This window comes from Nicotiana tabacum, chromosome 16 (genome assembly GCF_000715075.1).
Source record: "Nicotiana tabacum cultivar K326 chromosome 16, ASM71507v2, whole genome shotgun sequence".
In the NCBI taxonomy this organism is placed as follows: domain Eukaryota; kingdom Viridiplantae; phylum Streptophyta; class Magnoliopsida; order Solanales; family Solanaceae; genus Nicotiana; species Nicotiana tabacum.
In genome coordinates this window covers 56,241,769-56,269,701 of record NC_134095.1, presented here as the reverse complement: position 1 = coordinate 56,269,701, position 27,933 = coordinate 56,241,769, and the positions used below count along the sequence as shown (strand labels likewise).

The 27,933-nt window shown below is 40.7% G+C and overlaps 1 protein-coding gene across 1 annotated transcript; it reads left to right on the top strand.

Moving 5' to 3' along the window:
* The first annotated feature begins 205 nt into the window (after positions 1–205).
* On the top strand, positions 206–3,096 carry LOC107828945 (peroxidase 12-like). Its single transcript, XM_016656340.2, has 3 exons — positions 206–505; positions 1,168–1,362; positions 2,289–3,096. Exons 1-3 carry the CDS (start codon positions 254–256, stop codon positions 2,904–2,906), a joined length of 1,065 nt encoding a protein of 354 aa, XP_016511826.1. The 5' UTR covers positions 206–253; the 3' UTR covers positions 2,907–3,096.
* Positions 3,097–27,933: the final 24,837 nt, after the last annotated feature.

The following is a 27,933-nucleotide window of genomic DNA, read 5'->3' as shown; positions in this document are numbered from 1 at the left end:
TCCGCTTTTGAGGGTAACCAATCATTACAGCACGAAGTATTCTAATCTTAAGTAAGAAATTAGAAGATGGCAGCTTGTGACGACCACATGCACAAATGACCCTTTTGATCTTGGAAATTCGATGGCTCTACATCTTAATTAAATTTCACTCTACCAAAAACTAATCATTTTGAATAATTACTACTGGCTATAAATTTGACCATTGTTTTTGCTATTTTTGCATCAAGAGAGTGACAGTTAATTAGCTATACTCATGGCTTCTACTACTGTCTCTTCAACATTTGAGCTCTTGTTTATCTCTTCTCTTTTGCTTTTTTCTCAATTCTTTGTCTCAGAAGCTCAAGGACTTCCTCCTGTAGTAAAAGGGCTTTCATGGACATTCTTTCAATCTAGCTGTCCAAAATTAGAATCCATTGTTAGGAAGAGACTCGAGAGAGTTTTTAAGGATGATGTTGGCCAAGCTGCTGGCTTGCTTCGCCTTCATTTCCATGATTGCTTTGTCCAAGTAATTAACTCTATAAACCGTTCCTTCTTATTTTAGTTATTTTTGATTAACCAGTCAACCATTAACCTGAAAGTTTAGATCAATAAATACTCTTCGATTTCATTTATATAACATTTTTTCTTTTCTTTTGGTCTGCTCTATAAAAGAATATTAATTAACAACTAACTATCTATATTTAGAAGCTACTTAACTTGAAACTATTCATTTTACTCTTACTTAATGGCCTACTTTTATAATCTTCGAAATATCGTCATGGTATGTTTAATCAAGATAAATAACTTTAGAGTATTTTTTGGTTTATGCCAAAATTTTGTCTTTCTTTCTTAAATGTCTTTATAGTCCAATCAAATAACGTCATATATATATATATATATATATATATATATATATATATATATATATATATATATATATATATATATATATATATATATATATATAATAAAATAAAACGGATGGAGTAGCTATTTTTGTGCAACTTCAATCCATCCACTTCTTCTTACTTTAAATAGTTAGCTCTCTAGTTTGGCTGATTCTAATATGCCTTGATTAGGTTCATTTTCCATTTTTTTTTGGCTTATTCACAACGTACTTTTGACATGGTTTTTTAAATTGAGGGTAGTATGTCTATTTTTTTTTTTATGAATGTATAAATGATGCAGGGATGTGATGGTTCAGTATTGCTAGATGGATCAGCAGGAGGTCCTAGTGAGAAGACTGCAATACCAAATTTGACACTAAGAAAAGAGTCATTCAAAATCATTGATGATCTTCGAGAAAGAGTGCATAAGGAGTGTGGAAGAATTGTATCTTGTTCTGATATTACAGCCCTTGCTGCGAGGGATGCAGTTTTCTTGGTAATTTATTTATACATTCTTCTTTCCATATAGTGCGTACCTTAATGGAAATGTAGGTCCATTAATAATTAAACACTTTATATGACTATTTCGAGTGATTGCTGCTAACTGGCTTGAGTTAGACAAGCAGAGAAGGATCTTATGCCACTCACCGGTGATCGATCTGTCTATCTAGTATCTAGTTTCCCGTCCGATTAATTACTATCTATATTACATATACCTATATTACACAGACTCTTCAAAATGTTGTCGTACTGATGTCGAATCTTCCAAAAATACACTATTTTTGAAGATTGCAACACACCCAATAATATTTTCGAAAAATTCGACTAACTTAGATTACTGCACTAGTTACCCATTTAAGAAACTTCACCTCGGAAAGCCAATTGGAGTTGCAACTTTAACTATAAAAAGTGATTGTGGTCTCATTATATTCTTGTCTCGATATACAGTTTCTTTATGCAATTCACGGAATAAAATATAAATTAGTTAAATTTCCTATTTCTCCCAGGAAACCATAATTCCATTAACATTTTAGGTAAACATATTTAATCTTTTTCCTCTCCCACGTATATTTGACCTTTACTTATTTGAAATTTGAAGTTATAACTTATAACCTCTCCACTTGTGTACCGCAAAAGTTACGGACTATTATGAACTAACTATTTAACAGCTCAAATGTTGTACTGTTAACTTTCTACTCATAATAGTCTGTATATAACATACATATATCTTTGTATAAAAGGACCAAAAATATATATTTTAATTAATGAAGGTAAAATATGTTCAATCAAACATCAGAGGACTAAAATAAAAATTTACCAATGACTTCGAACCCAAAGATACAATTACTCCAACAAGAAAAACACTTATTAGGATACAAATATCTTATTTGCTGATTTAATACTTATCTATCATTGTTCCAGACTGGTGGCCCAAACTATGTTGTACCATTGGGAAGAAGAGATGGACAAAACTTTGCGACAGAACAAGCAACCTTAGACAACCTTGTTGCACCAACAGCCAACACTACAACCCTCCTCGCTCGCCTTGCAGCTAAGGACTTCGACCCCACCGATGTCGTCGCCCTCTCCGGGGCCCACACCATCGGAATAAGCCACTGCACTTCCTTCACGGAGCGTCTATACCCTAACCAAGACTCCACCATGGACAAAACATTTGCCAACAACCTTAAAACCAGTTGTCCAACTGCGAACTCCAACAACACTGTCAACATGGATATCCTAAGCCCTAACGTTTTCGACAACAAGTACTACGTTGATCTCATCAATAGGAAAGGGCTTTTCACATCGGATCAAGATTTGTTCACGGATAGAAGGACTAAGAACATTGTCACAAGCTTTGGTGCGAATCAGACACTTTTCTTTAACAAGTTTGTGAATGCCATGATTAAGATGGGACAGTTGAATGTTTTGACTGGCGGACAAGGTGAAATTAGGGCTAAGTGTTCTGTGAGGAACAAGGATAAGTTGTTGGCTGCTGTTGTCGAAGGGTTGGAGAAAACCTTGGCTGCTGCACTTTAAGTTAAGTAACTTGTTTTTAGTCTTTTGTTAATGTGTTTCTTGTACGTAATAATTAGAAGCCAAATGTTTCCATGATCTGCCGAATACGGGCATGACATGGCATGGCGTTGCTGTTGTTTTTTTCTGTAATTTTGTTTTTGTTTAAATATATTGAATATGTTATTCAAACTCTTAATTATAATTAGAACTACTACTTAATCCACAAACTTCAGCATATAAACCCAGGTTAAATTTGAGAATAAAAGCCAACAGACAACCTATGATTAATTTTAATGAAATTAAATAACACACTAAGAGAGGAGTTGAGGCAGAAGAATCTCTTCAGCGTTAGTGATTGCAAAATGTATTGGCAAAGCGATGGAGACTACCTTGCTGTCGAAGTTGACCGGTGTATTGGTAAAAGAAAGGCTCAACACGTGGACCGTTTAAATCTCTACACGTGTCAAGTAAGTAGCAAAACTCGGACAGAATTTGAAGAAACATTCGGTACTACATAGTGACTACGTAGCTATAAGCATCGGAACTAATTATAACGGAATCTGCGCCAAATTTGGTACGAAAAGGAGAAAGAACCAGCCAATCCCGCATAAAGCAGGATCATCAATGTAACGGGTAGAAAATATAACTAATGCAGAAGAACGTGATATTAGGAAAATGGTTACGGATAAATTCACAATTTAAACCCCATTTTCCCTTTAATTATTTCCATTTGAAAATTACTATATTATTCCGGTAATCAAAGCATTGTGTTTATGTCAATTCTAGATTCAAGAGATATTAGAAAGGAGCTATTCTAATCAATAAGAATTCTCTTCCCTTTTTATTTCATCACTTTATAATTTTGTTTATCGCTTATGTTATTTCATGTTGTTTTTATTTGGCAAATTGATTCAAATTGGTTGTTAGTGCCTTGAAATACAAATTTAATTATTTTGACCTAATAATCTTGTTTACCCTAAAAAACGGATAACAATTGAATTTATACGCGGTTTTAAGTATACGTGATATAGTTTGACACAAATTAAGAATACAGATTAATATTGAAATTGATGTTAAAAGAATAAATGCAAACCACACGAATTAAATAGACTTGGCCCTCGAGTTCAATCACCCTTGAATCAAAGATGTTTCAACTGATGTACGAACAGAGTAACAAGATAATAAAAGCTGGAAAAATGACAGTATGTTGCATTATGCTACGTAAATATGATGATATTTTACAAATAATCAGGCCCCCTTATATAGTAGGAGACCAATACTATTGATACAGTTCTATATGAGGTAAGAAATCTCATGATTAGCTAATTAATCGGCCTCTTCTTGATATGTGCCGGGATTTTTACCGTGATCCTCGATCGATTATGATATTTCGGCTTTCTGTTATTTGGCTCGGTAAGTTTCCCTCGATTATTCTCGATCTTAATCTTGATCGGTCACCGGGTCGTGAGCTCGACGATCTAACTTTGCACCACGGTTCGATATCACATGAGGTCGATCCTTAACCTATCATATTCCAGTCTCGATTAGTAACACAAGGGGCGAGCCTGATTTTGACCGTATACAGATAGTCCCCTCGTTTCTTGGAGAGAAGATGATGAAAAACGATATAAACTTCCGAATCCCGCCTCGATGGGCCGTGACATAAGTGACAAACGGTCACTAAGACACCCGACTATGACGTAAGCAACAAATGGATACCGAAATGTCCCGTCGGTCCAGTTACCAACACATTAAATGCTTGTTAGTTACTGGTCAGCCACTATGGGTTCTGAATCGTCACCAATAAACTATAAGTACCCTAACTTTCCTTTATTCAAACTTTACGTTCAAATCTCCTCATATTCTTGTTTTTTCAAAAATCCCTTTGCTTTGCAACTCTTTCCCCCAAATTTCTTGAGCTTTTAGCAAACCGCATATCATCCTAATTCCCTTTTCTTCTATCCTACAATGGCAAAAACTTCTAAGACTGTATCGCAAAAGGAGGCCACCTCTTCATCATGACCCGCCGGCGATGGGGCTGCTGATAACTAGGGATATTGATGCATTTTACACTCCTTCTTGCTTAAGTTTTGATTAGAAATGTGTACAAAATAGTCCCAAAGACTCACAAGTTGTACTTGTTGCAGGATTTGATCAACAAGATGACAATTTGTCAAAAACCAGCTAAATAAGGAGTGAAACATGCACAAGTACCAAGACCAAGCTCAGTCAAACAGGGCTAGTGCGGCCGCACACCATTTTGTGTGGTCCGCAAAGATGAAGAACAAAGAGTATGCTTCTCAGTCAGCCAGGCAATGCGGCCGCAAAGGATTTTGTGCGGACTACATTGATTTCATTGCGGCCGCACTCAATTTCGTGCAGTCCGCAAAGCCAAAGTTTAGAGAGATGACAATTGGAGGGTTATGCTTAATGCAGTCCGCGGTCCATTTTGTGCGGACCGCAACAGAAGCCACCGCGGCCGCGGTGCATTTTGTGCGGTCCGCAGTGGCCAACTTTAGAGAGGAGATTAGTCAAGCCAAGAGCCTTAGTGCGGCCGCACTTGATTTTGTGCGGTCTGCACTAGCCCCGCAGGGGTATTTTTGTCCAGAATTTTCAGCCTAGTATAAATAGTCTCTTTTCTCATTTTTAGGTCATCAGATAGATTTTGGGATAGAGCTGCGCTCGTGAACTCCTCTCTTTTACCATTTTGAGTAATTTTAGCTTAGTTTCAACATTGAATCTTCAAGTTTTATCTAGCAATTAATTATTATGGGTTTTTCTTCATCTATTTTTTTGTTTTCTTCTATAATTATGAGTAGCTAGACCCATTAGCTAGGGTTGTGGCTCAACCCTAGTGTGGGTAATTGATGAGTCTTGTGTTTTGATGCTTAATTGTCTATGTGTGTTTGATATATGGACTAATTTAGGGTTTTAATGTTGAATTAGTGGTTGTAAACACTAGTTTATGCCTAGTAGACTTTGGTTCTTCTTGAGAAAGAGAGCCTAAGTCCATGAAATTGATCCAACAAGGAATTGGGGCGTATTCAAGAAATTGATAGCCCCAATTAAAGGGTTAAACCTAGAGATAGTAATACCCGACTTGAACCTCAATTGCTTGCACAAATTTGCATACCCAATTGGTCTTGAGAAAGTCAATTCAGGCAAAATCACTCGAACTACCGAGAGGTATAGAGTGAGTAGAATCGTGCAATGGTTATATCATACTCCCCAAATGTGACAATCTAGCCTTAGACTCAAGAATTTGTCAATTAAGCACCTAGGAGAAAGTGATTACCCTAGTGCCTTTTATCTATTTGATCAACTCTCAATAGTTTAATCTTAGCTTTCCTTAGCCTAATTTAGCATCGTAGTAATATAAAATTAGAAGTAAAATCAAAACAACCGATGTTTAGAAGTGTAATTAGGAACAATTACACAACTCCCATTTAGATAGAAACTCAACTCCAATATCTAGCTCCCTATGGAAATCGATCCCGACCTTCTCGGGTAAAAGTTGCTTCGACCTCTCTTGCTACTTCATAGTAGTTCAGGGTTGGCCTCGATCACTTTTTGGCGCCGTTGCCGGGGAGCTAACGATTTTGGCTATCTATCTAAATAGTTTTGTGTATTGTTCTTCTTTCCTTCGGTGTTACTAATTTGTGTGTGTCACAACTTCAGGTACAAAATGGCAGCAAATGCTAATGACCCTCTTAGAAATGTGATTGCGGGAGATGAGGTAGATGATGTCGAAGATGATAAGGTGCCTCTTGTACCTCAAGGACAATGTAGAGGCCGCCAGGCCAATGCTAATGGCAATGACAATATTCCAGACCCTCCTCCGCCACCTCCAAGAGTGGCTCCTTGAGTTCTTCCAAACCAAGGCTATGCAAGTGCAATTGTCCCACCTCGGATTTGGGCGGGAAATTTTCAAATTACCAATGTGATACTGACATTGCTAGTGCATCGTGGGTATTTCACGGGCGCTGCCAATCAAAATGCGTACAAATATCTCAAGGGGTTCGTGGATACTTGTTGGGGGAGCAAGCAAATAAATCTGTCCGAGGATGCACTTCGATGGAGACTCTTCCCATTCTCACTTAGAGGGAAGGCATTGGATTGGCTTGCTCAACTTCCCAACCATTCCATCACTACTTGGGATGAGTTGGCGGACAAGTTCATTGCAATTTTTTTCTCACCGGGGCATATGGCAGCATTGAGAGATGAGATCTTGTCTTTCAAGTAGGAGCCCACTGAACCATTGCATGAGATTTGGGAGCGCTATAGAACAATGGTAAAGGAATGCCCCAACAATGATATGACTGAGGTGATGATTCAATAGACTTTCTACCGGGGCATTAACACAACAAACCAATGCATAGTGAACCAACTTGCTGGGGGCAACTTCATGAAGCTGTCTTATGATGAGGCTTGTGACATTCTTGATGAGATGACTGACACTTCTTCTGATTGGCAAGGTAGAGCCAATGTGCCCCAGGGTAACCCCACAGTCACTTATTTGCACAAGGAGTTAAATGATCATGGGCAGCTATATCTGAGTTGACAACTACAATGAACCAACTAGCAAAGGCACAGTTGCAACAAGTTCAAAATCCTCTCCAAGTGAATGCTATGGAGAGTGTCAACATGCTAGTTAACAAAAGAAGACAAAGAGGTCAACAGAACTAAGGGAATTCAGAGCAATTTGACAATGATTGTGGTGGATTCCAAGATGATGGTTATGAGGGGCAGAATAAAGAGGTGCAATACGTGAACAATTATCAAGGCCAAAGGGGCAATTCTTCCAACCAACAACAATGGAGACCCCAAGGCAATTTGGGGCAATCAACAACAACAAGGCAATGGTAATTGGGGGAACAACAACCAAAACTCCAACTGGGGTAATCAGAACAATAATCAGAACAATAATTAGAACAATCAGGGTAATTGGAATGGGAACACAACAATTGTGGTGGTACCAACAATCAAGGTGGATGGAACAATGGCAATTAAGGAAACTGGGGAAAGGCTTTCAAAGGCCCACAATGTACCAACAACCAAACAATCCACCCCCATTTCCATCCCAATGCCCTAGTTCTTCCAACAACAATATGGGGAGAATTGAAATGATGTTTGAACAGATGATGAAAAAGAGTGCGGATTTCGATGCTCAGTTGTCTTCCCACAATACTTCAATTAGAAATTTGGAGGTGCAATTAGGTCAAATCTCATAGACCTTGAATACTCGCCCTAAGGGGGCTCTACCAAGTGATACGATAGTAAACCCGAAGGGTGGGAACAATCATGTCATGGCGATAACTACAAGGAGTGGATGAGGTGGTGATGTGAAAGACTCCAAACAAAAGCAAATTTTGAGTGATGAAGTTGAGTTACAAGAAGATGAAGTTCCTTTGGTGGTTGAAAATGTGATTGATGAGAATGTGAATGAAGAAGTAAGGATTGATATTCAAGATGCCTAGGTGGAAACTCAAAATGATGTGAACCCGTCTAGGGAACACGTAATAGACATACCATAGCCAGTTGTTCCTAAATCCAAGGCTCATTTGCCAAGGCCACATCCACCTTATCCTCAAAGGCTCACAAAGCAGAAAAATGAGAATTAGTTTAAAAAGTTCATTGACATGATGAAGAGCTTATCCATTAATGTGCCTTTGGTGGAGGCTCTTGAACAAATGCTGGAATATGCTAAATTCATGAAGGACTTGGCGACAAAGAAACAATCCATGGATTGTGAAACTATAAAGATGACCCACAAAGTTAGTGCAATAGTGCATTCAATGGATCCGAAGCTTGAAGATCCCGGTGCTTTCACCATTCCTTGCACCATTGGGAGTGTGGACTTTGCTAAAGCTCTATATGATTTGGGGGCAAGTATCAACTTGATGCCCTACTCAGTTTTCAAGACATTGGGTATTGGGCAATCGAGGCCGACTTCTATGAGATTGCAAATGGCGGATAAAACAATGAAGAGACCATTCATTATTATTGATGATGTGCTTGTTCGGGTGGACAAATTTATCTTGCCAGCTGATTTTGTGATCTTGAATTGTGAGGTGGATTATGAAGTTCCTATCATATTGGGGAGAACTTTCCTTGCTACTAGGAAGGCCTTAGTAGATGTGGAAACAGGGGAACTCACCTTCCGGGTGGGTGATGAAAAAGTGGTCTTTCATGTGTGCAAGTAAATGAAGCAACCCAACAGTTCTGAGGTGTGCTCTTTTGTGGACCTTGTCACGGCAGTGATAGTTGATGATACTAGTGCAATGATCATTGTGGAGGACCCTCTAGAGGCCGTATTGTTGAATCGTGATGTCAATGATGATGAGGGCCAAGTGGAGTGTGTGAATGCTTTACATGGGATGGGCTCTTACTCTTATGAGCCTAGAAAACTATCTTTGGACCTTGAGAATCGGAAGACTCCACTAACAAAACCTTCAATTGAGGAGCCTCCGGTGTTGGAGTTGAAGCCGTTGCCTCCACACCTCAGGTATGAGTTCTTAGTCCCTAGTTCTACTTTGCCAATTATTCTTTCCTCTTGTCTTACTAACATGCAGGTTGATGCTACATCGGCGGTGCTTCAAAAGTGAAAAAAGGCAATTGGATGGACTTTAACTAATATTCGGGAGATAAACCCCGCATTCTGTATGCACAAGATTATTCTGGAAGATGATGCAAAGCCCTCCTTGGAATATCAAAGGAGGTTGAACGAGACAATGCAAGAAGTTGTGAAAAAGGAGGTGATCAAGTGGTTGGATGTCGGGGTTGTGTACCCCATCTCTGATAGCTCATGGACTTCACCGGTGCAATGTGTACCGAAGAAGGGTGGCATGACTGTGGTTGCAAATTCACAAAATGAGTTGATTCCTACTAGAACCGTAACCGGTTGGAGGGTATGCATGGACTACCACAAGTTAAATAAAGTGACCTGCAAGGATCACTTTCTATTGCCTTTTCTTGATCAGATGTTAGACCAACTTGCTGGGCGTGCCTTCTATTGTTTCTTGGATGGGTATTCTGGGTACAACCAAATCTTGATTGCTCCGGAAGATCAGGAGAAGACCATATTCATTTGTCCATATGGCACCTTTGCCTTTTCTCGGATGCCTTTTGGGTTGTGTAATGCACCGGCTACATTTCAGCGATGTATGATGGCTATTTTCATCGATACGGTGGAAGACATTTTGGAGGTGTTCATGGATGACTTTAGTGTTGTGGTTGATTCATTTGATGAGTATTTGAAAAATCTTGATAGAGTTTTGGCCCGTTGTGAAGAAACCAATCTTGTTCTTAATTGGGAGAAATTCCACTTCATGGTAGAAGATGGCATAATTCTTGGGCATAAAATTTCAAAGCACGGGATTGAGGTAGACAAAGCAAAAATTGATGTGATTTCAAGGCTCCCCTACCTCTGTCAAGGGAGTTAGAAGTTTTCTTGGGCATGAGGGGTTCTACCGGAGATTTATCAAAGACTTTTCGAAGGTAGTGAACCTATTATGCAAGTTATTGGAAAAAGATGCCAAGTTCATGTTCAATGAAAAATATATGCAAGCCTTTGAACTTCTCAAGCATAAGTTGACCACTACTCCTATCATTACCGCACCTAATTGGAGCTTGCCCTTTGAGCTCATGTGTGATGCGAGAGATGTTGCGGTTGGGGCGGTTTTGGGTCAAAGAGTGAAAAAAATGTTTCATCCGGTGTACTATGCGAGCAAGACAATGAATGATGCTCAAGTGAGCTACACGGTGTCCGAGAAAGAACTTTTGGCTATTGTGTTCGCAATGGAGAAATTTCAATCGTATCTCATGGGTGCCAAGGTCATAGTCCATACCGATCATGCCGCACTCCGGTACTTGATGACGAAGAAGGATTCCAAAGCTAGACTGATGCGATGGGTCTTGTTACTTCAAGAGTTTGATTTGGAGATTGTGGACCGGAAGGGTAGTGAAAACCAAGTGGCGGACCACTTGTCCCACTTGGAGGAGGAGGGGAGGCCTCGTGATGGCCTAGAGATCAATGATTCATTTCTTGACGAACAACTCCTTTCGGTGTTGGTGAATGGTATGCCATGGTTTGCGGATGTTGCTAATTTTCTTATAACCGGTATAATCCCGTGTGAGATCTCTTCTAACCAAAGGAAGAAGCTCAAACAAGATAGTTTGGATTTCTATTGGGATGAGCTGTACTTGTTCAAGATTTGCACGGATGGTGTGATCCGAAGGTGTGTCCCGGAGGAAGAGCAATTGAGTATCTTGGAGGCTTGTCATTCCTCTCCCTATGGTGGCCATCATGGCGGGGCGAGGATGGCTTCCAAAGTTCTTAGTTGTGAGTTTTATTGGCCAACATTGTTTAAAGATGCAAGTGATCTTGTGAAGAGGTGTGATGAATGTCAAAGAGCGGGTGGAATTTCGAATAAAGATGAGATGCCTCTCAATACCATTCTTGAGGTTGATATTTTTTATGTATGGGGCATTGATTTTATGGTCCCGTTTGTTAGCTCGTGTGGGAAGACATACATTCTTGTGGCGGTGGACTATGTTTCAAAGTGGGTTGAGGCCGTGGCTTTACCCAACAATGAGGCCCGGAGTGTTGTTGCATTTCTCAAGAAGAGCATTTTTACAAGGTTTGGCACTCCTCGTGCAATCGTAAGTTATGGGGAGTCTCATTTGTGCAATAGAGCTTTTTACACTTTACTTGCAAAGTATGGTGTCAACCACAAAGTTTCTACTCCCTATCATCCTCGAGCAAGTGTCCAAGTTGAAGTCTCAACCAGGGAAATCAAGAGTATATTGTCGAAGATGGTTAATGCAAATAGGACTGATTGGTAAAAGAAGTTGGATGATGCTCTATGGGCTTATAGGACTGCTTACAAGACTCTGATTGGTACGTCTCCGTATCGATTGGTATTTGGGAAAGATTTCCATCTACCGGTTGAGTTAGAGCACAATACCATGTAGGCTTTGAGGAAGTTAAATCTTGAATGGGAGTGGCAACAAATCTTCGTGTAGAGCAGCTAAATGAACTTGATGAATTTCGATTCCATGCCTACTCCGGTTCATTCTTGTACAAGGACAAGATGAAGTACCTTCATGATAAATATGCTCGTAGCAAGGAGTTCAAAGTGGGTGATTTGGTTCTCTTGTTCAACTCTCAGTTACGTCTGTTTTCGGGAAATCTTAAGTCAAAATGGAGTGGACCTTTTGAAGTGGTGTTTGTGACCCCGTTTGGTGTACCTGACTTGAAGAACAAAAATGGGGAAGTTTTCAGAGTGAACGGGCACAGAGTCAAGCATTACTTGGGACAACCACGTGGTGGCACTTCTTCATCTCAAATGATTTGATGGTAACCTGCGTCGTGACGTAACGTTAAATCAGGCGCTTCTTGGGAGGCAACCCATGCGTTTTTCTTCTTGTGTTTCTTTGATTTTCATTGTAGTGTAGGTTTTATTTTTGGACTGACTAGTTGTGAGATGCTGTAGGATTGTCTTGATGCGGTGCAGAAAAAGTTGGAAAATGACCACTCTCTGAAGTTGTCAATGCGGACCGCACTCATTTTGTGCGGCCGCAAAGACCTTTGTGCGGGGACAAGAAATCAATTCGGACCGCATTGATAATTTGACAAAAGTGGGGGTTCTCTGAAGTTTACCACCGCATCCGCATTGCATTTTGTGTGGTCCGCGGTGGTCCACTGTGGCCGCATTACATTTTGTGTTGTCCGTAGTGGTCAATTTGTCAGTACCCTTTGGTTTCAAGCATCGCGAACCACGGTGCCATTTTGTGCGGTCCGTGATGGGTAGGAAAGCTGGGTCCTAAGACCCTTTCCTATAAATAAGACCTGAGGCCCTCCTTTTGAACTTTTTGAACTTTCTCATCTTAGAAGTAAAAAATTCATTGTTCATCTCTCTAATCTGCACGTTTCTAACTGCTCAAGTTCATTACTCAGCATTTCATCTATTTTCTAGTAACATTAACTTCTTCTTAGTTGTTTAATGTATTTATTTTCTTTGAGTTTTTATTTTTCTTAGTTCTTCTTCTCTACCTGTCCGTATTTCTTTCAATTTTGTAGATTAGGTTAGTTAATTTTTGTTTAAAGTAGGACTAGGTAGTTAAACCACTGAACCGACACTTAGGGACTCATCAATAGGTGTAAAATTGGACTAAAATTGAATAAATCATGAACCCTAGGTTGGTGTTGCTTCTGGGCATTCAGTGCGGACCGCAGTGGAATTTGTGCGGTCCGCGGTGCCCTTGTGCGGTCCGCATTGGTATTTTGTGCGGACTACAATGGAAAAGTCCTGAAAGCTGATCATATGAGGACCGCAACCGCATTGGATTTTGTGCGGTCCGCGGTGCCTCAATGTGGACCGCATTGCCATTTTGTGCGGTCCGTAGTGCGTAGATTCAGAGAGTGGGTAGTCTGAACCCCACCTCTATGCAGACCATAATGGATTTTGTGCGGTCCGCACTCTGCAAATTTAAACTGTCTGCAACATTTTTTCTGCAACTGTGAATTTCATTGTTTTTTTGGATACTAACAAAGTCTAAATGAATGTTGTTTGCAGACAATGGTAAAATCAAGAGGCAAAGGTGGTAAACAACTAGAAAAAGGAGAGTCCTCCTGGGGTGGGAAGCAAGGAATGATAAAATTAACCCCACAAGCCCGACAAAACATTAAAAACATAAGGAAAATCATTAAAGCTGCAGACAGAGCAATTGATCAGTTGGGGAGTGAGTATGAGCCCTCCCGGGAGGCATCTTCAGACTCCGTGCCAGCGTATGTTCCTGACTGGCCGGAGAGAAACCGATTGAGAGATACATCTCCAGCATCCCCCACTGCCCAAGCCTCAGGTCATATATCTTCTGAGTTGTCTAAGGGCTCAGTTGATGGCAGTGGGGATGAGTACTCCACCTCTTCTACAGATTCATTATCCGGAGAGGGTGCAGTAGCAGAAGAAGAGGAAGAAGCAGAAGGGGGTGAGCCCCAAGTTGGTGGGGTAGAGAGAACTAGGAACCCGGAGGCATGGGAGGACGGGTTCATAAGTGAGATTGCCTACCACAAATTCAGAGAGTGGTGGCCATAAAAGAGGTTGATACTTGAGAGAAAAATTATCACCCGGGGCCTTCTGCCTTACAACCCAAATATGTTGAGGCAATTCAGAGATAAAGTCGGATGGGACTACTTCGTAGGGCATATGGATGACGCCAATGAGCATTTGGTGAAAGAATTCTACACCAATATGGCCCACATCAAAAAGGGTACCACAGTCACCAAAGTGCGGAACTTGAAAGTGAAGTTTGATGGCAATACCATCAATGACTATTTAGGCTTCACGGAGGAGGATGAGTCCCTATACTTAGACAAGATAAAGTTGGGTGAAGAAGCCCGTTCGTGGTTGGCGGAGTACTTGGTAATCCCAGGTACCACCCCCGAGTGGTTGACTGCGGGGGTGAAGATATTGAGGAGGACATTGAACTTTGAGGCAAAGGGGTGGGAGACATTTGTGTGCAGCAGGCTAGACCCGACCACCCACAACAACTCACTCCCAATTCACCGAGCGATTCTGGTTACATCTATCATGGCAGGTTACCCGATCAATGTCGAGAATGTGATGTCCCGGGTCATTACCTGGATAGTGAATGAGGGTGAAAGGTCTTACCCATTCCCTAGTTTCCTGACAATGTACTTGGAGGACCTCAATGTGGAGAAGCGCAGATTTGATGTGAAAGTGAAGGCAAAGGAACCCTTCTCATAGTATAGCCTATAGGGTGATGACAACCCTAAGGGCAAGCACTTCAAAGGAAAATCCACTACTTCAACTGGCCAGTCTGAAGAGCCAGTAGTGGTAGTGACTACTCTGCAGCCTCCTTCCTCTGCAGCAGATACGGCCCCAGGTCCATCCACCTCCACAGATCTAGAGATACCTTCCACCAGTGCCTATCCATTGACTGCCCACCGTCTGAGCCAGGCCCTCACCAGTATCAACAACTAGATGCAGACAACTACTTCTAAGCTGTCTGTATTATCTACTGCCATGGCAGCTCAGTCAGCACCTCCTCCTTCACAGGTCCCACAGTCTATTGAGGACACCCTCAAGGATCTTCTGGACAACCAGAAGAAGATCCTAGAGAACCAGAAAGTGCTTACGGATGTTGTTGCTTCACATGGAAGGGCATTAAAGGAACCTGCAAAGGAATCAAAGAAAATGAGGAAGACTCGAGCGTCAAAAGAGTTGGTGAAGGAGCTTCAAGTCGAGGTTGAGAAATTGAAGGCGGATCACCTGCCTTTGGATTTGCTACTCCATGACCCAACACCAGCTGCCTAGCCCCAGCCAGAGCAGGAGTCCTAGAGGCCTCCCAAGAGGAAGAGGGTGATACCTCAGTCTGATGATGCAGGTATCCAGTTGGCGGACCCACTAGAGACTTCCTCCAGTCAGCCTCAGGATGTAGCCCAGGAGCCAGTCCAGGTCCAACCCCAAGTCCTAGTAGCAGAGCCACAGATCAAAAGGAGCCAGTCTCAGGTTCCCAAGCGTAGAGAGGACCCCATGCAGACGGACGGCCCATAGGGAGTTCCTTTTTCCTCTTTCCTCTATTTTGGTGCTTATTTTGCTTAGTTGGCATTGAGGACAATGCCAACTTTTATTTGAGGGGGTAGCCCTATGTGGATTTGAATGACTGTATATATATGACAGATTTTATGATTTCTTTCTTTCTTTTTCATCTTTGGTATGTATATAATTTCAGCATTTCATTATATTTTCGTACTTTTTACCTTGGGTCTGTATATAAAAGTTACGTTTCATTGTATATATTCATCTCCCCTATTGTATATTCGATTAAATCCCCTCTTATACATATTCAGTTTACTTTCCACATTTTTTCTTTTCTTAGATTCTTGTTTTATATTTGTAGCTTCTTGTTTTGAGTTTTTGCAATAAGCCTTTGATTTTCTTAATGTCACGGTTCTTTCCAAAGGTGGAATTTGTGTGAACCGGGTAACTCTTCCCGATGATGGATGGCATGACAACCTTCTTAAGAGTTTGAGTCTGTTTTTCTTTTATTTTTTGCTTTTTAGTAGTTAGTGGTAAGAGTGCCTCAAGCAAAGCTTCACTTGGGCCTAACACATTTACCTTTAATCCTATGGTAAAAAACAAATCGTTGTGTATATGATGGTGTAAGTTGGGACCTTGAGACTCTTGTGTTGGCCGATGATCATCAAGTGATTTTTCGGGATCATTGTGTGCTCAAATCTTATCTAAGGTTATTGTGGGCCCCCGACTCTGTGTCTTTAGCGATCCCATAGCTTGTGTGGTGAGAATTGCATTGCAAGTCCAAGTCCCGAGCCATTGGTCTAGAACTTGCCCTGAATATTTGTCTAGGCAAAATCCTAAGTGTAATTTGACTTGAGACATGATTATAGGCTCTCCTTGATCCAAATGATATCTTGAACACTTCCATAGCCTACCAATGATAAAATTCCTAGTCAACTCTTTTGAGCCTTAGACCTTTTTCCTTCAAGAACCACGATACAAACCTTTACCCATTCTAAAGATACCCTCTCTTGGCACCCGATCTTTCCTTAGCACATGGCAAAAGTATAAGTTTGGGGGGAGAGACGAGGATTGCAACAAAGTGGTAAAAAGGCACAAAATGAAGAAAAGGAAAGGCAATGAAAACGAAAGAAAAGCAAAAAGACAAAAAGAATGTTCAATGTAGAAATTAATAAATGGATTCAATAAAAGAAAAGAATGAAAGGTGTGGAAAGTTGAGAAAGGAGAAAAGATTTGAAATAACCAAAAAAAGCGACAGTGTGTCTCTCTAACCCCTTAGAAAGAAGTGAAATGACTTAAAAAGTCAAGTGAATACGTGCCAAAATGAAGCAAAAGAAGTGCTAAAGGGAAGATGGAACCTACTTAGACCAAATATTTCCTACCCTGAACCAAAAGCCTTCACTATGTCTCCACAAAACCCTATATGATCATGAGTTGAATGAAACTTTCATTAGTGGTGACTTACATAAGGGGCAAACATATGGTACTTAGAGCCGGACTTGTGATTTTTTCTCGAGAGAGATGAGTGTATTTTCATTAACCTCGTTCTGAGTGCCATTATACTAAAGGTGAAATTTGCTTAGGGAGAGTTGAGGATGTGTGAGTTTGGGTTTCACAACGACAAAAGTAATAGAAAGAGTTTCTTTGATGTGTTGAGTCAACTCTTGATGTTGTTGTGTCGCACTAAATCCATGGTGTTTAAAAGAGTGAATGTTGTTAATGATTCATTTGAATTTAGGGCAATTGTTAGTCCCAATTGATGCTAGATGAGGTCACTTTAGGTCGGCTGAATTTTCTTGGATTAACTCTCAAAGGGTGAGTCTTATTTTGTTTGCTTGAGGACAAGCAAAAACTTAAGTTTGGGGGAGTTGATAACTAGGGATATTGATGCATTTTACACTCCTTCTTACTTAAGTTTTGATTAGAAATGTGCACAAAATAATCCCAAAGGCTCACAAGTTGTACTTGATTGCAGGGTTTGATCGACAAGATGACAATTTGTCAAAAACCAACTCAAAAAGGAGTGAAACACGCACAAGTACCAACACCAAGCTCAGTCAAACAGGGTCAGTGCGTCCGCACACCATTTTGTGCGGTCCGCAAAGATGAAGATCAGAGAGTATGCTTCTCAGTCAGCCAGACAATGCGGCCGCAAAGGATTTTGTGTGGACCGCATTGATTTCATTGAGGCTGCACTCGATTTCATGAGGTCCGCAGAACCAAAGTTTAGAGAGGTGACAATTGGAGGATTATGCCCAATGCGGTCCGCGGTCCACTTTGTGCAGACATTTCAAAGATCACCCGTAGGCTGATCCCTCCATCTTCACCACCATGTGCGCTTTGAGCGGCTGATCGAGTATCCCCATGGACGCTACCTTTGGGATCAATGCCAAATTTCCGTTGATGGCTACATGTGAACTGACATCGATTGGATCTACAGCCGGAACTCCATCGAGGCCAACCTGGGGTACATCGTTCCCTGGTGCTATGTTATCATTTTCGATGTGGTGGCCGAAATCATTATCAACGTGTAGAGGTGCTGACTGAGAGTTTGACTTTTTTTAGTCCTTTAATCAAAGATACTTCAAAAGAAAAAGTGTAAGATAGTGTGTGTTACGAAAGTTTGTACCAGGTAATCACTATGATCCTTAGCTCCACTGTATGTGCCAAACTGTTTACCCAAAAAAACGGATAACAATTGAATTTATACGCGATTTTAAGGATACGTGATATAGCTTGGCACAAATTAAGAATATAGATTAATATTGAAATTGACGATAAAAGAATAAATGCAAACTACACGAATTGAATAGGCTTGGCCCTCGAGTTCAATCACCCTTGAACCAAAGATGTTTCAACTGACGTACGAACAGAGTAACAAGATAATGAAAGCTAGAAAAATTACAGTATATTGCATTATGTTGCGTAAATATGATGATGTTTTACAAATGATCAGACCCCCTTTATATAGTAGGGGAGTCCTACTCTTGATACAGTTCTATATGAGGTAAGAAATCTCATGATTAGCTAATTAATCAGCCTCTTTTTGATATGTGCTGGAATTTCCGCCGTGATCCTCGACCGATTGCGGATATTTCGGCTTTCTGTTATTTGGCTCGGTAAATTTCCCTCGATCTCAATCTTGATCGGTCTCCGGTCACGAGCTCGACGATCTAACTTTGCACCATGGTTCGATATAATACGGGGTCGAACCTTAACCTATCATATTCCAGTCATGATTTGTCACACAAGGGACAAGCCCGATTTTGACCATATACAAATCTAATTTTAGGTTAAACAACCAGTACACAAAGACTAAAAGAATCAGTTAGACTGGTTTTGAGCTGTTCAAAATCAAAGAACAGGACATTCCAATTGAGGTTTTTGGAGTTTGACAACAAGTATGACAAAATCATTGCATTTTCTTGGTAGCCGAATGGTCACAAATTTGTTGTAATCCATGGTGATGAGTGTTGACAACCCTTAGGCCAAACATCAATTTCTACTCTATGCGGTCTGGCACTAACAGTATGTGCCGTGTTTCAAAGATGACAACTCTCAACTGGAGGCAGCTCCTTATTTTGCTTGGACTGAAAGACACTTTCAATGGGATAGTTCGAATTCTATGACGTGGTTGAGCTTGAAAACATGGCATTTGTTGAGCATTTTATGGCCACAGATGTTGAATGGGATCCTACTGGAAGGTATGTAGCAACATCGATCTGTTACCTCAGTTAATCATAAGAATACGGAAAATGGATTCAACATTTGATCTTTTAAAGGAAAGCTATTGTATAGGATACCTAGATGATTTTTTCCAATATTTGTAGCGCCCCAAGCCACAATCTTGAGCAAGGACAAAGATGAAGATATTGCTAAGAACTTGAAACATGGGCGAAGATAGCATATAAGATACAACTTTGGCTTAATTCAGTAACTTTTTATAATGATTCTGTATATGTGTTAAAAATATACTACTAAATATGTATGAGGTACATATTAGATTTCGAACCTAGTAACTCAAATAGTCAGTAAATTTAATTTCGATCCGTCCCTGATGGGTTTTCAATATCTTTGTCTTATGCTTTGATGATCTAACAAACTTACTGTCAAGAACCAGTTAGGAAACCTGACACACTTGGTACTCATTACAAATGAACAGATTCCAGCGTAGACTCCAGCTAATGTGAACTGCTATAGAAAATGAAGAAACAAGTCAAGGACACGATCCCTTGTGTTTCCCTGACAGCAGTACGAAAGTTAATTGTGCACAGCTGGAAAGTGACTGACATAGAAACAGTGCACGCAGTGCAGCAGTTTTGCAGTCACTTGCCTTTGACCTACCGAGTGCTTACATCATTCAAATGATGCCATCAAGGGTGTATTAACAAGAGCATTATAACAAAACATCACTTGAACACTTGAGAATTCACTTCAAGCATTCAAGCCTTCAAAAAAATAGTGAACTCAATTCTCAAGAGCTTGAAGAACAAAGTTAAATGCTACTACGGACCAGTTCCTAAATCTAGTATTTTGTTGTCCTTAGTTGAGTTGTAACTTTGTGATTGTTCTTATTGTAAGTCCTAAATTGCTTAGCTAGAAGCGTTGCTTAGGAACCCCCGTGTACGACCATAAACTTTCTGAGTTTGTGTTGTGACTAGAGTTAGTCATAAGTCAAAGTCTTTGTAACTAGTGAATGACAAAGTGGCTTGTGGTAAGAATATCACAAGTTAGTTGAGTTGATGTCTTTGTAATACAGTCATTACAAAGTGGCTTGTAATAGAGTGTTTCCAAGTTAGTGAAGTTAAAAGCCTATAAGTGTAGGTCGTGGTTTTTGTCCCCCTTGTGTGAGATTTTTCCATATAAAAATCTCGTGTCTTATTTACTTACTGTTTCATTAGTATTCTCAATAAAAATTCATAAAGGACCAGATACTTTATAGTTTTGTGGACTCATATAAACTAACAGTCCCTCGTAACTTAGAAAAGATACAACAAAAAGTATGAAGCGGACGATGACAATTGAGTGAGCAAGATCGTGAGAAACGAATGAAGTTGAGAATATTTTTAAGCAAATAGAATTCGTCCGAACGACTAATATTTGGAAATGGAGGGAGTATTTTTGTAAGAAGTATCTATCAATACTCTCTAAATGTCACCACATTCATGTCCAATGTACTTAAATTAATACGTAAATTATAAACACTATATATATATATATATATATATATATATATATATATATATATATATATATAATGCTTCTCTTGTTAGTCTTTTTCTTAAAAAAATACATTTTATATTTCAATATAATTTGGCACTAATTTTTTATTTTATCCTTAATTAATTAATAAACTTTTGTAGCAACAAAAATATTACAATAATATTATAGGCACACAAATACTATAATATGTTTAAGACTATACGTTTTAAAAGTTTTTATTTTCTCCGTAAATGTCGAATCACATTTCGTATCAAATTGTAGACCTCCTCTAAAGACTCATAGTTATACTACAAAACGATGCGAATCCAATGAAGTAGGCTGAGTTGGAAGTAGCATTAGAAGATACCTCATTCAATATGTGATCTTTGTCTAGATTTGGAAGAGATTGAGTTATAGTTGTCTTGTCTCTTGGTTTTGGTTTCGGAAAAAAGAGTGAATGTATAATTGGAATGTGGAAAGCATCTTCGTTTAATTTTCGTATTCCCTCTTTCTTCAATTTTTGTTTGCACTACATTTTTTCCCATGTGCAATGAGAACAAATAACTACGTTTAATTTCAAATAAGCTGGAATCGATCAAACGAATCTTCATAAATATTATAGTTTTAATATTTACGTCACGATCCGAATTTTTCACCCTCGGAAGTCGTAATGGCGCATACTAGTGAAAGCTAGGCAAGCCAACCAATTGAATTATTTACCTTGTTTCCATTCTAAATCCATTAACAATTAAGAGCTAACAGTTATCAATCAACAAAATTTACTAAGCGGAAGATTAAATTTCAACTTTAATAATACTACAAATACCATTCCATAACAAATCTACCTAAGACCGGTGTCACAACTTCACATACTGTCTAGGAGTACTACAAAAAAAGGTCTGAAAGAAATAAATACAACATTGTCTCTGGAAATACATGAAAGAAACAGGAATAGTAGATAGAAAGAGACGCCAAGGCCTGCGGACGCCTACAGGACTACCTTGGGCCGTCTGATGAACAAGAAACAACAATCTCACTGCAGTCCGAAATCTACAGCACTGGGATCTGCACAAAAGAGTGCAGAGTGTAGTATCAGCATAACCAACCCCATGTGCTGGTAAGTGCCTAGCCTAACCTCGGCGAAGTAGTGACAAGGCTAGGACCACACTATCAAATAAACTTGTACAGTTAAATCATATACAGCGGAAATAGAAGCAGATAATTACGACTAAAGTTGGGCGGGGGAAATATGCTGCGGGGAGTAACAGATAACAACAGAACAACAGTAGAGAAATGTAAGGAATGCTATAAATCAATTACCATCAAAGATAAGGAAATAAGAAGAACAAGTACACATGTAATACCGTTGCAGGCGTGCAATCCGATCCCATCTCATATAGTACCATTGCAGGCGTGTAACCCGCTCCCATTTCATGTAATTACCATTGCAAGCGTGCAACCTGCTCCCATTTCATATAATTACCGTTGCAGGCATCCAACCCGCTCCCATTCATATATTTCCGTTGAAGGCGTGCAACCCGCTTCCTTTTCATATGTTACCATTGCAGGCGTGCAGCCCGCTCCCATTTCATATGTTACTAACCCTTTTCATTTATCAATACCAATCATAACAGAATCCCCGCAAGGGAACAATAATATAACAACAACATCCCGGCAAGGGAATAATTCTATAACAACAACATCTCGGCAAGGGAACAATAATATAACAACAACATTCCAGCAAGGGAACAATAATGATAATACTCATATGAAGCACAATAAGCCTCAACGGAGTCACAACAATTACAATACAAGACTTACAGGCATGCTTGACACCGACGTATAGATACTTGTCATCATGCCTATACGTCGTACTTCACAATTAGCACATAGCAAATAAGACAAAACTCCTAATCCCCCAAGCTAAGGTTAAACCAAAACCCGATTACCCATTCACCCCCGAGCCCGGATATATAATTGGTTTTGAAATCTGACCTCAATTTGAGGTCTAAATCCCCAAATTTCAATATTCTTAGGTTTTACCCAAAATTTCTCAATTCCACCATGAAAACCCTAGATTCTAGGATGAAATCTTGTAAAAAGAAGTTAAAGAGTAAAGAAAATGAGTTAGAAATCACTTACTAATGTTTTGGAGAAGAAAGGTTGTTTGAATAATAGCCTCTTATGTTTTTGGGATTTTGAAAAATAAAAAATAACTGAAAATTCCGTTTAAATATACCCCTCTCGGACCCCCTGTGTGGACCGCACAATAAGGAGTGCGGTCGCGGAGCTCACAATAATGACTGCAGTGACATGCTTTAGTATTTTAGTCATAACTTTCTATACATATGTCCAAATTATAATTTCTTTACCTTTCTGGAAACTACACACGAAGGGCTACAACTTTCGTTTTTGTATAATTTTAAAATTCCTTGTAGATCAAAAGATATAGGCTTCCAAAATCAAACCAGTGAAATTCTTCCTCACCGCGGACCGCACAAAAAGGAGTGAGGCCGCAAAGGCCCCTACGCGGTCAACACAAAATCAATGCGGTCAGCACTGGCGGGTTCAGAGATCTGCAACATCTCTGGATGTGCAACAACTATATTTTCAGCATAAAACATCCCGGAACCTACCCGAAACTCACCCGAGCCCTCGGGACTTCAAACCAAACGTGCATACTAGCTCAAAAACATCATATGGACCTACTCGTGCGATCACATCATCAAAATAACATGTAAAATCATCAATTAAACCTCAAAACTCAACATTTTCATCAAGAACTCTCAAAGTTCATAACTCTTCAACCGGAAGTACAACTCACGTCAAATAAACTCCGTTTTCACCAAATTTCACAGTTATCTTTTAAATACTATAACAAGTTTGTAGCGGGCTCCAGAACCAAAATATGGGCCCGATACCAATGGTTTCAAACATTAATTCTTTTCTTTATTTCTTAGATAATTCCGCAAAACAATTTCTTTCAAAAATTGATTTCTAAGGCTTGGGACCTCGAAATTCATTTTCGGGCATACGCCCAAGTCCCTTATTTTACTGCGGACCTCCTGGGATCATCTGAACACGGATCCAGGTCCATTTTCTCAAAATGTTTACCAAAGTCAACCAAAAATCAAATTTTTAACTCTAGAAATTTCTATTTCTCATCTTTTGACATAGAAGGCTTTCCGAATTTGGGTCCGGACCACGCACATAAATCAAGGTAAGGTAAAAAGGACATTTTAGGCCTCAAAACACTGAATTTACTTGCAACAACTGTTCGTCCTTGAACGGATATAAGAAGGAAGTACCTAAGTTGGGAAAAAGATGGGTATAACTACTCCGCATATCAGACTCGGACTCCTAGGTCGATGCCTCAGCAGGCTGATCTCTCCACTGAATACGAACAGAAGGGAAACTCTTCGATCTCAACTGACGAACCTGCGGTCTAGAATAACTACCGACTCCTCCTCGTAGGAAAAGTCCTTATCCAACTGGACAGTGATGAAATCTAACACGTGGGATGGATCGCCGTGATACTTCCGAAGCATGGACACATGGAACACTGGATGCACGACTGATAAGCTCAGCGGCAATGCAAGTTTGTAAGCCACCTCCCCTACTCGATCAAGAATCTCAAACGGGTCAATGAACCTAGGGATAAGCTTGCCCTTCTTCCCAAATCTCATCACGTCCTTCATAGGCGACACTCGAAGTAATACCTGCTCACTAACCATGAAAGCCAAATCACGAACCTTGTGCCCAACTCCCACTGAACTGCTCTCCAGAAATGCGAGGTAAAATGCATACATCGATCCGAAATGATAGACATAGGCACACCATGAAGACAAACAATCTCCCAGATATAGATCTTAGCTAACTTCTCGGAAAAATAGGAGACTGCCACAGGAATGAAATGCGCTGACTTGGTCAGCCTATCAACAATAATGCACACTGCATCAAACTTCCTCCAGGTCTGTAGGAGTCCAACAACAAAATCCATAGTGATCTGCTCCCACTTCCACTCGGGAAGCTCAATCCTCTGAAAAAAACCACCAGGCCTCTGATGCTCGTAGTTAACCTGCTGACAATTCAAACACCGAGCCACATACGCAATGATATCCTTCTTCATCCTCCTCCACCAATAATGCTGTCGCAAATCCTGATACATCTTAGCGGCGCCCGGATGAATAGAGTACCGGGAACTATGGGCCTCCTCTAAAATAAACTCTCAAAGCCCATCCACATAAGGCACGCAAACTCGACCCTGCAGCCTCAAAACTCCATCATCTCCTAATGTAACCAACTTGGCACCTCTGTGCTGCACCGTGTCCCTAAGGACACACAAATGAGGATCATCGAACTGCCGATCTCGGATACACTCCAATAATGAAGAATGAGAAACTGTGTAATCTAATACATGGCTAGGCTAAGAAACATCCAACCTCACGAACTGATTGGCCAAAGCCTGAACATCCAAGGCAAGCGGTCTCTCACCGACCGAAATATATGCAAAACTACCCATACTGGCTGACTTTCTACTCAAAGCATCGGCCACCACATTGGCCTTTCCTGGATGATATAGGATGGTGATATCATAATCCTTTAATAGCTCCAACCACCTTCTCTACCTCAAATTTATCTCTTTCTACTTGAACAAGCTGCAGACTCTTGTGATCCGTGAACACCTCACATGACACGCCATATAGATAATGCCTCCAAATCTTCAACGCATGAACAATGGCTGCTAGCTCCAAATCATGAATCAGATAGTTCTTCTCATGAATCTTCAACTGACGTGAAGCATATACAATAACCTTGCAATCCTGCATCAACACCGCACCAAGTCCAATACGAGATGCATCACAATAAACTGTATAAGGCCCTGAACCTATGGGCAAAACCAACACTGGCGCCATAGTCAAGGGTGTCTTGAGCTTCTGAAAGCTCGCCTCACACTCGTCCGACCACTTGAACTGGGCACACTTCTAGGTCAACCTGGTCATCGTGGCTGCGATAAATGAGAACCCCTACACAAACCGACGATAGTAGCCCGCCAATCCCAAGAAACTCTGGATCTCTGTAGCTGATGCTGGTCTAGGCTAGTTCTTGACTGTCTCTATCTTCTTTGGATCTACCTGAATACCTCTGCTGATACAATATGACCGAGGAATGCAACTGAACTCAACCAGAACTCGTACTTCGAAAACTTGGCATACACCTGACTGTCTCTCAAAGTCTGGAGAACCACTCTAAGATGTTGCTTATGCTCCTCCCAGCTGCAGGAATAGATCAAAATATCATCAATGAATACTATCACGAATGAATCCAAGTAAGGCCTGAACATTCAGTTCATCAAATCCATAAAAGTTGTCGGGGCATTTGTCAACCCGAATGACATCACCAAGAACTCATAATGTCCGTACTAAGTGCGGAAAGCTGTCTTAGGGACATTGGATGCCCTAATCCTCAATTGATGGTAGCCAAATCTCAAGTCAATCTTTGAAAATACCTTGGCACCCTGAAGCTAATCAAACAAATCATCAATCCTCGGCAATGGATACTTATTCTTGATTGTAACCTTGTTCAACTGTCAGTAATCTATAGACATTCTCATCAACCCGTCCTTCTTCTTAACAAACAATACCGATGCACCCCAAGGCAAAACACTAGGTCTAATAAAACCCTTTTCAAGCAAGTCTTGCAACTGCTCCTTCAACTCTTTTAACTCAGGCGGGGCCATACGATACGTCGGGATAGAAATGGGCTGAGTGCCCGAAGCCAAATTAATGCAGAAGTCAATATCTTTATCAGGTGGCATACCCGGTAGGTATGAAGGAAATACCTCAGGGAACTCACGAACTACCGGCACCGAATCAATAGAAGGGACCTCAGTGCTAGAATCACAAAAATATGCTAAATAAGCCAAACAGCCTTTCTCGACCATACGTCGAGCCTTCATATATAAGATAACACTACGTATAGAATGACCAAGAGTCCCTCACCACTCAAGACGAGGTAGACCCGGTAAGGCTAAGGTCACGATCTTGGCATGATAATCCAAGATAGCGTGGTAAGGTGATAACCAGTCCATCCCCAACATGGCATCAAAATTAACCATGTCCAGCAGTAATAAGTCTACTCGGGTCTCAAGACCCCCAATCACAACTACACAAGAGTGATGAACACGATCTACTACAATAGAATCACCCACATGTGTAGACACATAAACAGGAGCACTCAAAGAATCGCTAGGCACGACCAGATGCAACGCAAAATAAGATGACACATAAGCGTATGTAGACCCTGGATCAAATAGCACTGAAGCATCCCTATTACAAACCAGAACCGTACCTGTGATAATTGCATCGGAAGCCTCAACCTCAATCCTGGATGGAAGAGCATAACATCGGGGGTGGGCCCCACCACCCTGGACTACCTCTCTAGGATAGCCTGTAGCTAGCTGGCCTCCACCTCTAGCGGCCTGAGCTCCATCTCTAACACCTCTACCTCTACCTTTACCTCTAGCTCCTCTACCTCCACCTCTGGCTGGCTGGGCAGGCTGTGGAACATTCGGTGCCTGAACCATTTAACGGGAACCCGGATGTTGAGAGCTGCTCGATGTTCGAGGACAATATCTAGCAATGTGCCTTGGGTCACCACAAGTAAAACAAGCCCTTGGCTACTGGGGCTAACGACCCTGGAAAACTCTGATGGGGAGGTGCACTGATAAGAGCTGGTGATGCACTGTAGGACTGTTGATCAGAATATTACATATGAGAACCACGGCCACCTAGGGTACTGTGACAAGCCTGAAGTGCTGAATGAAAAAGTCCTAGGAAGATGGACTCTACCAAAAGAATCTCTACCTTCAGACGAGGTGCCACTAAATTTGCCTGAATGATGAGGCCTTTTGTCAGACCCCTGACCACCTCCCTGCGACAGAATCATCTCAACTCTCCTGGCCACATTGGCCGTCTCCTGGAAAGAAATCTCACTCCCTGTCTCCTTAGCCATCTGAAGTTGAATAGATTGAATAAGTCCCTCAATGAACCTCCTCACCCTCTCTCTCTTGGTGGGAAGTATGATAAGAGCATGACGGGCCAAGTCGATGAATCTGGTCTCGTACTGAGTGACAGTCATACAACCCTACTGGAGACACTCAAACTACCTCCGGTATATCTCTCTTTGAGTTATAGGGAGAAATTTCTCTAAAAATAGCTGAGTAAACTGCTCCCAAGTTAAAGCTAGCGATCTGGCTGGTCTAGCCAAGCAATAATCTCTCC